General features: G+C 35.0%; 1 protein-coding gene and 1 long non-coding RNA gene across 2 annotated transcripts in view; both read right to left on the reverse strand.

Moving 5' to 3' along the window:
- Window positions 1-4,683, reverse strand: part of LOC120352756 (protein chibby homolog 1) — a 68,447-nt gene extending 63,764 nt beyond the window's left edge. Inside the window, 2 exon segments of the mRNA XM_039434864.1 lie at window positions 4,224-4,327; window positions 4,329-4,683. Coding sequence (XP_039290798.1) covers window positions 4,224-4,327; window positions 4,329-4,402 — 178 coding nt within the window. The 5' untranslated portion in view covers window positions 4,403-4,683.
- Window positions 4,684-7,940: 3,257 nt separating this feature from the next.
- LOC111044197 lies at window positions 7,941-13,256 on the reverse strand. The gene is made up of 3 exons (XR_005572090.1): window positions 13,203-13,256; window positions 12,387-12,461; window positions 7,941-10,063 (listed from the first exon to the last, which is right to left on the reverse strand). It is a non-coding gene; the product is annotated as an uncharacterized LOC111044197 (long non-coding RNA).
- Window positions 13,257-15,497: the final 2,241 nt, after the last annotated feature.

The raw sequence follows: 15,497 nt of genomic DNA on the forward strand, positions 1-15,497 counted from the left end.
ATTAGAATTGGAACCGTTTTGGGTGTAAGATAGCCTGTGGTACTTTTCTGTAAGTTGTATAATTCTGAATGATTGAATAAATAAACATATCAAGAACTGAGCTTGTGAGTACAAAAAAAGGAAAATGGACAACATAAGACGGATGCGTGTGGACGGAATTTTACATCAGTCTTTTGCTTGAACCAAACAATCAGTCTTTTGCTCAAGCAAAAGTAAACTTGAGCATCTGGACCCGGCTTTAGATTCAAGTGGACGGTTTGGCATTTCTCTTAATGTTTAAATGTTTATATGTTTATATTGTCACAATGTATTTCATGACTAATGAGGGAAATTGATTTTAGAGCTAGTTTTGTCGACGCTTGGTAATCTTTTTATAAGATTGCGTTGTGCAACAATCAGCTCAGGCACTGGGCTACTGCTCAGCTATGCCGCACACCCTTATCTTCCACTCGGCTGCCAAGGGAGGCTCACCGAGTAGAAGAGAGGCCAGTTTAGTTCAGTCAGTCAAGAACTATTGAAGGAAGCAGGACACGGCCAGAGAGTGAGTGCAGCTCGTGACCAGAAAATCCTCTTACTCCTTTGACAACTTCAAATTGACTTAACTGGAGTTAATGGAAGACACGTGAGGCTTCAAGATACAAAACTCGTGAGAAGGCGAGTCCCATACGACGACTTTGCGACTCGTAGCAGCCAGCCTGCCTGGTTCAACCAGTGGCCACAAGTTGGGTTTTGGGCTAAAACCTGACAGGACCCAGGAATATTCCAAAGAGGACCAGGAACAGCAAGAGGAACTCGAGTAAGGCTTGAGAAGGCCTTTCTCGACCCGGAGACCTCAATCCGGACCGCAGGAAACAGCCGGTGACCGAGGTGTTGGACTTGGTGACCGCCAGTGATGCCTGCTTCCAGGGCTCTTCTATCTTGCTGATTCCAAGTGGAACAGCAAGAGGGCCTCGAGTAAGGCTTGAGAAGGCCTTTCTCGACCCGGAGACCTCAATCCGGACTGCAGGAAACAGCCGCTAACCGAGATGTTGGACTCGGTGACCGCCAGTGATGCCTGGTTCCAGGGCTCTTCTATCTTGCTGTTTCCAAGTGGAACAGCAAGAGGACCTCGAGTAAGGCTTGAGAAGGCCTTTCTCGACCCGGAGACCTCAATCCGGACCGCAGGAAACAGCCGGTGACCGAGGTGTTGGACTTGGTGACCGCCAGTGATGCCTGCTTCCAGGGCTCTTCTATCTTGCTAATTTTAAGTGGAATAGCAAGAGTAAGGCTTGGGAGCGCCTTTCTCAACTCCAAGACAACAATCCTGACTGCAGGAAATAGCCGGTGATCAAGGTGTTGGACTCGGTGACTGTCAGTGATGCCTGGTTCCAGGGCTCTTCTATCTTGCTAATTCCAAGTGGAATAGCAAGAGGACTTCGATTAAGGCTTGGGAACAACTTTCTCGACCCGGAGACCTCAATCCTGACCGCAGGAAACAGCTGGTGACTGAGGTGTTGGACTCAGTGATGGCCAGCAACGCCCGGTTCCAGGGCTCTCCTATATTGCTGTTTCCAAGTGGAACAGCAAGAGGACCTCGAGTAAGGCTTGGGAACACATTTCCTGACCCGGAAATCCCGATCCTGATAGCCAGAAACAGCCGGTGCCCGAGGTGAGGGACCCGGTGACTGCTAGTGACGCCCGGATCCAGGGCCCTTCTATCTTGCTAATTCCAAGAGGAATTGCAAGAGGACATCCAGTAACGATTGGGAACATTTTTCCTGTCCCGGAGATCATATTTTCAGAAAACACCAGATCATTCCTACTCCTGTCTCTCCATGGCCAACCCTTCTGGGCAGTGCAAAAGCATGGCCCCTCTTTCCTAAAAGAGGGAATCACTTCATTAAGGCATTCAAGACCCTGTTTCAACCCCCGACTCGAACGAGGGTGGTTGATGGACACCACACCAAGCACCCTGTCCCCTGCTGCGGCCCACCCCAGATGCTAACTGAGTCTAGCCGGCCTAGAGTGACACTGGGATTTCTGGTAGAGGAAAGTGTGGGCAAAAATCTACTCAGAATATGTTGCACATTTACGGCGAAACACGGTAATATATTTTCATGAAATTTGACAGGTATGTTCCTTTTAAAATTGTGCATCAACGTATATACAAGGTTTTTGGAAATTTTGCATTTTAAGGATAATATAAAAGGAAAAAGGAGCCTCCTTCATACGCCAATATTAGAGTAAAAATCAGACTATAGAATATTATTCATCATAAATCAGCTGTTTAGTGGACTATAATACTTCCCGTTCAAAAATATCTAACATCTTGAAAATGTATCTTTCCATCAACGTAAGTAGACAGTTGACTATAATACTACCTGTTCAAAAACATTGAACATCTTGAAAATGTATCTTTCCATCACCGTTGTAGACAGTTGCAGCCAGACCTGATAACAACACTCACATTCCGGGACGACTGGCTGACTTGAAGAATGAATGATTTTCCAAACAACGAGAGCTCTATACTCTTTGCAGATGATACCACATTGACTGCTAGAGGTAAAACTGTGGAAGAAGCGGTGGAAAGATCAGTTCTCCAACTAAATGTTGCCAGGACCTGGTTTGCAGCAAACAAGCTGATGCTAAATGACGAGAAAACAAACTTTCTAGTCTGTTCCCCAAAGAGGACAACATTGGAAACAGAGCCTGTAAAGTTCCTGGGCTTCTGGATAGACAGCAGGCTGCGATGGAGCTACCATCAGACAGAGGTCTGCAAGAGATTGTCCAGGGTGATATACCTGCTTAGGAAGCTGAGACATATTGTCTGCAGAGACTACCTGTTATCAGCTTACCATTCCCTGTTTCACAGTCACATCAGATATGGACTACTGCATTGGGGACACGCACCTCCTTGTCATGATGTGCTACTACTACAAAAGAAGGCAATCAAAATCATCTCTTTTGCAGGACATAGAGATCATTGTCGGCCACTTTTCAAGGAACTGAAAATTCTCACCATATACAGTCAGTATGTCCTATCCTCCTTGATCTATGTCAGGGACAATCAGCATAAGTTGGTGAGAAGAAACGAGATTCACAGTCACAACACTCACCATGCTACCAATCTGGAAGTTCCTTGCAGCCGGTAGGCCAGCACGCAGAGAAGTTTTCCATCAGCTGCACTAAGATTTTATAACAGACTCCCAATTGAAGTGAGAAATTAACCTAACACAAGATACTGCTCTCTCATTAGACAGGCATTAATGAACAAACCAATTTATTCATTGGCTGAGCTGGCTGAGGAGACACTATTTTAAAATAAACCTTTGACACAGTCTGTCTGGTACCCCCAGTCAAGGACGAAGATATCAAGTATCAAGTAAGACACGTCACGGTACAATAGGACAGCTCTATGCTCATTTAGGATTTTTTCTTAGACATTTTAAATTGATAATTTATTTTTTATGAGAAAACATAACAACAGGTTAATGTAACTTACTGAGCGCGAGGTCTACTGTTCACAGAACTACTAGTGGGTTTATGATATAAAAATTCGTTTTTACTAGGTCTCATTAGTGGGAAAACTCGCTGAAGGACATGAAAAGGATAATAATTATTCATCCTTGGAAAAACACAAATGATAATTTAGCGTCTGTTGATGCGAGTGCCTGTGTGAGAGAGAGACAGAATTATATGTTCAGCTGTTGAACTATTTGCAATCAATCAGTTTATCTTACGAGAAATTTTAATCGACTTGATCAAAATATCTTATTTGTTGACATGACATGGCATATAAATTAAAGTATATCCGAATTTTCAAAGTTGATCATTATTTTACAGTTTTAAGTGATTAGTGAGTGTTATTTTGTTATTCAATTTTGTTTGTAAACAATTTAAATTACAAGTTTACTGTTATCAAAATGTTTAGACTGGAAATTGGACCTGAATTCAAGTGTATGGAACATAACCTACTTTTTGGACTATTTTTAACTTATAGTGTATAAAACAAAATTCGGGGAAGAAACAATTTTGGACTGTGCATATTAGTCCTTTCCTAATCATGTCAAAGGTGTTCTGTTTACCAATAAATAAAAAGGTGTAAATAAATAAACTATGCTTTTATGCTTTTGTACTACGGACTCCGGAACGAAGCTTGGTGCCCCGACATTACTAATTAAAACATTACCGCGGTACTATAAGTACGGTACCTAATATTATACTAATGAAGTAATTTAACTTACCTGGTATCCACTCTCCATCTTCAAAAACACCTTCGTGCTCACCCAATTTTAGTTTAATTGGCCCGAAATCAGCATCAAATTGTATTAAATCCTTTCTATCACTCATTCGCCATGAATCGGTTGTAGATTTTCGTGGGGGTGTTTTTTTTTGGTGCAAATTTATTTGAAAATAGCGGCATTTATATAAAAGTTGAGATACACTATTGTAATACTTGAGATTGGACTCTGTGGTAATATACTCTAAATAAATAGTAGAAAATTCGAAGTATTAACCTATTATTCTGTTGAAACCAATAACAAACTGTAATGAACGTAAACAAATCTTGGTTGTCATAGCAACTATATATTTTGGCTTAAGGGCATCTGTACCTAATATTACACCGTAATGCGCATGCGCAAATTACGTTTTCGGTATATTTGTTCCAAAGAAGAGATATAGACCCACAAGTGCCCACAATGCTTATCTCTTCCCAATCTTAGACCAGTTATAGAATAGACACGCTGAGAAGTCTAGCCTCTGTAGCCAAAATCTACTGCCAAATCCACCCATCTTGACGTCACAACAGTGACGTCACGCATCATATGGAAAACTTTCAGATTGTGTCTATTTCAGATTCATGGTGTTTTTAGGTTATTTTCAGCTACTGGGTACTGGCAAAAACGATATCAGTTAAGTTATAATGTGTTATGTGATATCGGCTTCAAAGTTATGAGTTTTGAAAATAATAAGGTACGGTAGCCTAAAAAACTAATTTATTGTCATGCTGCAATGAGTTTACTTTCATCATAACCAAGGATAATATTACATGATTATTGATGAAACGCAGCAGAAGTTGCATAAACAGGCTATTTTGAATTCCTCTAAGCAGTGAGCATGATATGTAACTTGATTACCATCTGAATGATTGCGAGTCGTCTTAACCATAGAAGTGGAATTTGGAATGTTTACCTGGTACAAGTTGAACTTGGAATGCTGACAACATGGCCAGCTTGATTTATTCTGTAATTCTAGATTGATGATATTGAAATAATAGAAAATTGTTTCTATCGAAGATTCATAAATTTATTGGGATTAGAAAAAACATTCATTAGTGGATTCGCTCTTGATTATTTTTAATTTTATAATTTTTCAAACACTATTATCAAGTTGGCTTGACCGGCAAATTCAAATTATTAGCCAGCAAATTCAAAAACTAATGAAAATTAAAACTAACAAATAATTATTATGTATATAGCTTATATTCACTGTAATAGTTGAAATCTATTGTTTGGTTCTATTTATTGATTCAATTGTAGGTTTTTCAGTTGAATAGTAATAGCTTTAAAGCCATTAAACTGTTATAACTGAATGTAGGTATTATTGGTTTCGCCGGTACAAACTGCTTTTCAGTTTAACCGCCAAGTTCAATTTCACAAAATCAAAATGTAACTTGCAGAGTCCCAGCAAACTGCATTGAATCTAATTGCATTATATTTTCTTGACCTCATGGATACCTCGAACTTTCAATAAAATTCACAATAAATTGAACAAGAATTTCGTAGTGATAAATTATCACTAATTTATTATCACTATTCGTGGAAAAGGTATTACATACAGCTTCTGTCTATGCTGTAGAAGGATAGAAATCACTCGAAAAGTTAAATCATTATTTAACATGCTCATCATTTTAATCATTCATTCATACATAAGGTGTCCCTATACAGAAGGGGTACCCAGTTTCTTATTTAGTATCTTCACTGCCATTCTTATCTTTCTTCCATGTTAATCTGGATCATCATATATTCGACCAACTTAGATGTAACAAAAACTATTCATTTGTTTATCAATCAATCAAAGAAGTCTGCCACATGTGTAAAAATAATTATATTATCCTAACATAATACTTATATTATTACAACGTTTGTATCAACTCATTTTTGTTCTTAAAGATAAAAATGGTCAAACAAGGTTTTACAAATTAGAACCTACTATAGGCCCCAAAACTGAAATGAACTTATGATATGATGATGTGAAAACAGTGCGTTTTTTATTTGTGGGGCCTGATATGTAAAAGTAGGCCTACAGTACCGTACTAAAAAAGGTACAGCACTACTTTGTACAAACTTGTATGACTGTGGGAACCTTTAAATGCATGACAAATGTATATATATAGGCTATGCCAATTAGGCTTTTCAATTTTCTTCCCACAAATAATGTAGGAACAATGGAAATTAACTGTTTTGAAAGGTTTGTTAAAGTGGTGCCTGTATAATGTACGAGGTACATGAATTATTTTATACTAATTTTATGTTTTATTTGCATGATTTATAATGTTGTGCTATGTTACTGCTGTAAACTGAATATTGACCAGTTGGCCTAAATAGTTTTTGTTAAAAGAACTCACCTTTTCATGTGATTTGGTTCATTAATAAGAAACAAAGATATTGTCAAATTTCACTAAAAATTTATTAAAAACTTTAAAACAGAACCATGGTTTCACGTAGTTAACCAACGCATCATCAGCTGTACTCATTAAATTGGTTCATTAAATTTTTTCCATAATTTCACTCTATTTCCTATTACTAAAGGCCCCCATTCACGGTCAAACAAGTTTGTACAAACTAATACCGCGTACTTAACAACATCACACCCCAAAACACATTGTAATATGATGTGAAATTTAGTGTTTATTCTATTTGTGGGGCCTGACAATTTAATTATGTAGGCTATTAGTTTGCGCAAACTTGTTCGATCGTGGATGGGGGCCTTTAGGCACAAATTAACATGTACCAATGATTTTGGTGATATCATTATGATCTTTCAAAAGAAAAAATAAATTTGAGATTTTGCAAAAAATAAAATTAGAAATACAGGCGTAGGCATACCCAAAGTGACTAAAAATAACGACATTGCCTATTCTGTGGTAAATACTGTATTTTTTTAACTGATTTCAAAATATTATAGATATTATTTGTTACAGATTAGAATCATTAAAGCAAGCCTTGTGTCACACCTGACAATTGAAACAATACTTGTATAGCTTCTATCGACATAGGGTAATTAAAAATGAAGAGTATAATCATAGAGAAACGATAGCATAAGTAGATATCCCATGGTATAGGGCGTTTATGTCGCAACTTTTACTGTTATCCCAAGCCGATAGTTCACGTAGTTCTTTCCTATGCAGCTGTGTGACGCTGGTAGTCTCTCAAATTGTGCCGTTCATAGACTCTCACCCCAACAAAATAGTAAAAATTGACAAGAATCGACAGTAATCGGCTTGAGATAACAGTAAAAGTTGCGACATAAATTCCCTATACCATGGGATATCTACTTACACTATTGTTTCTCTATGGTATAATCAAGTACAACAATATAATTTTATGGATAAGGATAAATTCTGAAGCTGCTGCATTTACACCAAAGTTGTCAACAAAAAAAAATTCTCCACAAATAGTTTTCTACATAAAGTTACTGTTCTTTTGTAGAGCAACAGAATAGAGAACTTGTTGCCAAAGAATTGGTGTAATAGCAATTGTATAGTCTGCGTGGACTTGTAGAGGTAGAAGATTTTGTTCACAACTTTTTCAGTGTTTCTCATACTGGTTGGGAAACAAAATTTTTTTTTTAGAACAAGGATATCCAGAAACTGCCTCAATTTGTTGAGAACTCAGTTAGTTGACAACTCTTGTGTGAATGTGGCCTAACTTTAACAGCAAATTAATTAAACAACTTAATTATTGAGTAATTCTAGTTTATTGCAGAAAAGCTACATAGCCGACATGAATTTTGCATTTAGTAATGAGGCATCTGATCATATAGTTTATTGAAAACCAAATTAATAGTATAAAAAGTTATAACAGCTTATTTCGATTCAGTAAAGTATGACCATCATGCCTCGTTATGCATAGCTAAGCATGATATTACTTTTTTGCAATAATTTACATCAAAGCACATCTTTGACAATCTCGGCAATATATTGATTTCTTGTGTACTAGACAATTAGTAAAATATTGAAAAATTATACTATGAGGGAAGCTTTTTATATTAATGCAATATCAAAATTAACTAGATGATATATAGTGCAGTTAAGGAAAGGTTATAGAGGGAAAAGTTTAGAAGACAATTTTTGATCCCGCAGTAATGTTTAGGGTAGTAAGGGGGTAAACATATCAAAAGTCCCCCCCCCAACCACTTGTGCTAAGGGGGTAGGGGTGGTTCAAAGGTAACATTTTTTGGTTTCTCACATATAACTCGAAAACTATGTATCTGATGTGTTTGGTATGAGGGACTTCAAGTGGACTGTATTATACCAAGTTGAATGAAATGAATGAAACAAATCAAACTCACCGTAAAACTTATAAGAGTAAAACTACTAAATACCTGGTAGCAAGGTAGACGCCAAGAAATTGTAAGACAATGTAACAATAACAAATGATTGCATTTATTGATCTAAGTGGCACTTTACAAATGGCCCTAAGAGTTATGATGACTACACTAAGTAGGAAACAGGACGTTTAATGAAAATCAAAAATAACAAATAGTAAATTTCAATAAGCAGTAAAAAAGGAATTGACAATTGATTCAAGTTGGTTACCATAATACAAAGTATTCATATAATAGTTGTGTGATGTCAAAAATGATAGTGCAATGTAGCAACATTTTCAATATTGCAACTAGTGTCAACTCAGCGGTTCCACACCTTCAACAGAGGGGATAAAGATGTGCACTTTTGCTATGTTTATCTACTAACTAGTCCAATTTAAGCTGCAACGTCAAAAATTGTGTCACAGACACCCGCTTCAAATTTCATTGCCAAATGAATAACTGTTGTAGCATTGGAAATTTCATCCCCTACATTAAAGTTGATATAAAAATGAAACAAAAACTTTGAATAGTGGAATAATACACCATTTCAAAGAGAATTTAATGTTCTACAAACTTACGATACGCATTGATTTTTACGATACATTGTTGGAGAGTTATAGGCCCTGAAAGAGCAAAAACCTGTTATTTCAACAATTGCACACCTTCAAGAGCGAATATCTCGGGAACGGTTGGGAATATCACAATTCCACTGAACAAAAAGTGTGGAGAATTTATCAAACTTAATTTTTTAATAGTTAGTTATGTCGGTTGAACGCATTGTTCTCAACATATGAGCGCGGAAGCAAAAAGCTGAAAAATTCAACTTTCAAACCACCCTCATCCCCTCTCACTTAACACTAAAGCTATTGCAACACTTGTAGGGAAGTGCGTAAAAGTGATAAATTATACATCAAATTGAATAGAATTTATTGCTCTATGAGCTCATAATCTGCATTGATTTTTCACATCAATATTGTTAAAAAGTTACAAGAGTAGAAATAGAAAAATATTGGAGGCGAATATGTTTTTTTTCCAAAAATGTCACAAATTTAAGAGAGTATATTTCGAAAACTAGAAAAGTTGTGAGATGAATATTGTAGGAAATTATATAAGCTTTACTTTTGTATGTAACAGCTATGTCCGTAAGATACATAGTTTTCGAGTTATATGCGAGAAACCGAAAAATGGTACCTTTGAACCACCCCACCCCCTTAGCACAAGGGGTAGGGGTGGGGACTTTTGATATTTTTACCTCCTTAACACCCAAAACAAAATTGCGGGGTCAAATATTCATATTCAATAGTCTTCCAAACTTTTCTCTCCATACCCTTTTTTGAGCATCATTGCCTGGACTATATAATAATAAAGTTATGATGTTGGATGCTTGGTTCCTATTGTTAGATGCAGAATGGAAACTTGGTAACACACACGATGGCTTTTGATGTTCACGCTTTCTATCCGTCCATCTACACTGTGTAATATGTTTTGGTGTCTGAAAGAGAAAAAAACAAACGAATTATTGATTGATCGAATGATAAAAAATAAGTTGGTGAAATTTGAAAATAACATTAAAAATTTTCAAGTTCTAGCGATAGGTAGGAATGGTAGAATAAATATTTTGTAATATACTTCTACTTACAGTTCACTAAGCATAAGACCCAATTCACACCAAAGTGGCGTAGAGGATTCTCACACCTCTATAATTATAGAAATATGGTCCAATGGAAACAGAATGGACTTGGTGCTACATCTCTTCTGTTTGGACTATATTATAGGCGTTTTGCGCAAAGACTGATTTGCTTGAACAAAGTGAGGTAGGAACATGGTGTATTGGGTAGACGGGGAGATTTCCAGGGAAGTTAGTGCTGATTTTTGAGGGTATTAATGTAAGTCGGGAATATTCCCATTGGGAAGAAACTTATGATTGAGTAATATTTCTCTGCCCAAGAAACCATGGGAATAAATTGCATTAAAATAGTTTATATTTATCAATTTCAATCACATTTGACAATCATAATCAATAAATCATCCATTCAAAAAAGCAGTGTAAAAAGCTCACAAATTACATAAATTTTTTAGACTTTACTTTGAGTGAATCAGTGATATCCTATATCGATGAATCAAGTTGGGTTAGTTAGATAGTATTAATTAAATACTATCGATTTTAATGATTCAAGCAAAGCGTCCCTTTCTTTATTCTTTATCATAATAAGTATTTCTTTATTCTTTATCATAATAAGTATATCATCAAAATGATAGGGAGAGGAAAAATAAGGTGACCCTGTGCTGTTCCTCTCCCAAATTTAGATAAAGTTAGCCTACACATAGTCCGAAATATGTTAAGTCTTGTAGTTCTTCACTTCACAAAATTTTCAGCCCTAGAATATTTTCAAATTTACATGCTCCAAAACCAAGCCTTCGTAGAAAGAATATAACACATTATTATCACAAAAAATTAAATATTCACATACTAATGAAATTTTGAAGGAGCGAACATTCTAGTATGTTCTTTATTATTTTATTTGTGGGTTTAAATTATTGTGAGCTTCTTTGCAAAGTAATAGATGATTTATCATAATTCAATTTCTTGAGCAATACAAGACGAAGTGAACCCAAAATTCAACTTCTTGAGCAATTCAAGACGAAGTAAACCCAATATTTTGTTGACTAAGCTTACTTGACTGTTAGGAATATGAGTATAACAGATTTAATTTACAAGACATAAAATGAAAGTAGCATCATAATAGTGGTACCGTATACAATAATCAAGGATGTGCACCACGCTTTTTGATTCTTTTTACTGGTAAATTATCAAAGTATTACGAATTGTATACTATCAATTTATTTATATATTTGACTAATTTCAAGAAAAAACTTTTATCATTTTTACTTTTTGATATATTGGGCGCTTTGAAAGCGCCAAAAGTTCAAATCTTGGGGTAGATCCATTACATCATAAATGATAGCAAATTAATTCATACTTTGAGGATGGATCTTTCCCAATATTTGAACGTTATGCGCTTTTAACGCGCCTAATATCAAAACGAAAAAATTATGAAACTATTTTTTCCTTGGAAATATTATCTATTCAAGTATCTTGATAGAATTCAAATCAAAATACCTTCGAAATGGAACCAATAATAAGTTTACAAAAGCGTGGCGCGGGGCATTAAATTATTAGAAAATGAATGCTTATTCCTCCTCACACTCATCAAGAAGTGATAAATAATTATTTATTTTTATTCTAATCATTATTATAAATAATTATTATCATAAATAATTATTTATTCTAATCATTTCAATATAACTTGTTTATAACTGTTTATATGATTATCAATAAGTTTAGTTAAAAAGGCGTTTTCTTGGTAATCATACAAAATAATCATAAACTCCGGGCATTTATGAATTTTGGGAATCAACTCCCAGGGAATACATGTTTCTGATCTTGAATTTCTGGGAATTTTGCATCATAAGTTGAGAGATGTTTGATTTGAAATTGAGTTCTTAGTCAATTACCAACTCAATTTAAAATCATACACCCTCTTAAACATAATCACTGACGAAACAATTTATAGGTTTAATGGTCGAGTTAGATTTAATAAGTGGTGTCCAAGATTCAATAATCCATTAGATTTAATAAATGGCCTAGAAACTGGGCATAAGCGTAATATAATCTGACAGTTTTAAATTGGCAGGCAAGTGAAACAAGTTTGAATGTTCTTGTTTGGGGATGAGACTTGTTTAATGGATTCTAGATATTTCCGAATAATAATTGTTCATCTCTAAGACCAATGATCAAGTAACGCATTACTCACCGTCAAAGTATTTTGTGTCTTCATGAACAGGCCTCTCTACACTGACATGGGGGTAGATTACAGACTGCATGTTTTCTGAAAAATGAGAAAGTGTTGGATATGAATGGGAAGAAAAAAAAACTAAAATTGTAAACAAATTAAGAGTTTAAGCTAGGGACTTGCTCCATTCAGGATGGATTAGAAACTTATGCCACAAAACTCCTGCAATCATTATTTTTTCCTGAAGAATAAAACATAATTACTTATTTCAAACAAGAATGAAAAGTTAGGTAATAATATTACATCAGATATCCTTTATAGAAGACAGTAGACAGAGAATCGGAAACTCTGTTCTTCTATCTCTCTCTCCACTGTTATTATAACAATAATAAAAGCATATTATATTATAATATAGTAATATTTGTAAAGTGTCTATATGTAGACAAGTATGCACAATTGAAGTGCATTAAAAACTTGTGAGTCTATAAAGATCTAGATAGATAACAATAATTTTTACAGACGCCATTTAGTAAAAATTCTAACACAAAATAAATTATTAATGTCAAATGCATTATAAGAATATTTACATGCAATTTAAGATGCATTATAAGAATATGCAATTTACAGGGCTAGGGCAAATCTTCCAGTAGCAATGTTTGTTGGTTTTACAAAAAGTTATGCTACTGGTTACGGGAATGAATAATTATTGATAATCCTGAAAAGCTAACTAAATCATAACAATAATAAAAAGGCAAAAAATTCATTATTTTTTGAATAATAAATTGGACCTGTTTATTTTTAAAAGTTTGATTTTCAATCAAAATTTGTTTGTCTTACCTGGAACCTGGTACAGTGAAGAATAACATCAATCTTCATCATTATTTTATGTTAAAATGTGTTAAAATATTCATATAACTTGCAAACTAATAATTATTGATTATAAGTAAACATAACCATTATTTTCCGCTAAAATTACAACATAACCTACAAAGAATAAAAACATGTCTCGTAGCTCTCGTAGTTCCAAGTTCAGCATTCCAAGTTCACTGTGAAGATCGGCCGCCATCTTGGTAAACATTTCAAATTCCACTTCTATGGTTAGGTAAATTGGAATGATTGCCATCAGTTTGTTTAATTCTGTCATTCATCTATTTTGAATTATTATTCTATGAATAAATTTTGTTGGATCTTGAAAAATTGTATGATTAATATTTTATGTAGGATTTAGGCTATGTACTACAGAAAATAATGCTATAATCAGGTAATTTCACCCTAGGATCACCACTTGATATGCTTGCTGTTTGTGAATTTCCTCATTTTGAAGGTGTTCATTCCCGATATTAGCAGTTTTGAACACTTTATCATGGAACTTACTTTTTCGTATTTATACTCATTCGAAAGCTTATAAAATGGAGAAGTTTTTGAAATATTGAAACCACTATGATCACCCGGAGAAAACCGAGAAAAAACTGTTTGAAATTTCACTTTGAATTTGAAGAATAGCATTTTTTCAAGTTTAAGCCCTAATAAAAACCTACAAAATATCTCACAACAAATATAATTACATTAATCTTGTTTCAAATGTTTTTCTCTTTTCAACAATACACTTGAAATTGAAATTCGACCAGTACCATTCGGTAGTTTCCGAGTTAATGACCATAAGTAGGTAGGCATATTCAGAAAATATCGAAAAATCGATATATCTCGAAAACTAAGGTCGATAGGGAAAAAGTTTACTGAACATTTTTTGTCAGAAATGTCGAGTAGAATCTATGGTCAACGGCTGTTACAGTTACAACCTTGGTGGCACTCCCTGTATATCTGGTTATTTATGTTTAACGGATCTCGAAAACGGCTGTAACCATTTTCACGAAATTTGGAACATAGTAGATTTATGATATAAAGATTCGATTGCACTAGGTCTCATCCTTGGGAAAACTTGCTGAACGACATTAAAAGGGTAATATTCATCCTTGGCTGAAACAGCTGTGGATATAGTGAGGTCCACGTTATAATGGCAGTGGATAAAGATAAAAGAATAGCGATGCCGATTCTCTGTATTAATTAATTATATTTCTACACTGTCAAAAACATAATTGGCATCGTTGTGGACCTAGAAAAGGATATTACCACCGGCTTTGTCAAATGATAGACAAGGATAGCAAAACCAAAGTTGATCAACTACTGTCATTATAACGTGGACCTCACTGTAGTAAAAAAGTGAGTGAGCGAGTATGTGAAAAATCAAAATATCGCATCCCCGAAATTCATAAGATGACATATAGCCAGCTGTGAAATATAAGCACGATCATTTTGGAGAATTGTGTTCTGTTTATAATAAATAAAAATAACGAGCGAAGCTCGGTGCCCCCGATATTAAATATTTATAGTTCATACAGAAAGGTTCTATCTAATCACAGTGGATTGAGATCAATTCCCAGAGGAATGCAAAAATTTCTCTCACAAAAGCATGTTAAATTTTAATCCTGAATAATTTCACGTGAACCAAATCACAGAAGACCATTTCAAAAAGATAGCTTATCTGATTGGTTCTACAGGAATTAATCAGGATTAAAATTCAACCGACTTTTGTACAACTGCCACTATTAATTACCTGATTGAATTAGGTACAAAAGTTCAACAGCTGAGTCATAATATTTTGTCTCAGTCCCACACACATGCACTCGCTCACTCACTTCCATCTTTAACAGACGACGAAATTATCAGCTGTTTTTCCAAGGATGAACAAATCTTTTTAATGTCCTTCAGCGAGTTTTCCCAGGGATGAGACCTATATAGTGCAATCGAATTTTTATATTATAAACCTACTATGTTCTGAATTTCGTGAGAATCGTTAGAGCCGTTTTCGAGATCCGGTGAAATACAAACATCTAAACATATGAACAGAAATTGCTCGTTTAATAGTTTAGGATTTAGAATACCTAAACTTGCCGACATTATATACAGGGTGTCCCAGATAAGGTGTAAACCCCGGCTACCATAGATTCTACATGCAATTTGCAACAAAAAATGTTCAGTAAAATTTTCTCCTATCGACCTTCGTTTTCGAGATATATCGATTTTTCAATATTTTTAAAGTAGGCGTACTTCCATTCATTAAATCGTCAATAT

Source organism: Nilaparvata lugens, chromosome 8 (assembly GCF_014356525.2).
Source record: "Nilaparvata lugens isolate BPH chromosome 8, ASM1435652v1, whole genome shotgun sequence".
Lineage (NCBI taxonomy): Eukaryota > Metazoa > Arthropoda > Insecta > Hemiptera > Delphacidae > Nilaparvata > Nilaparvata lugens.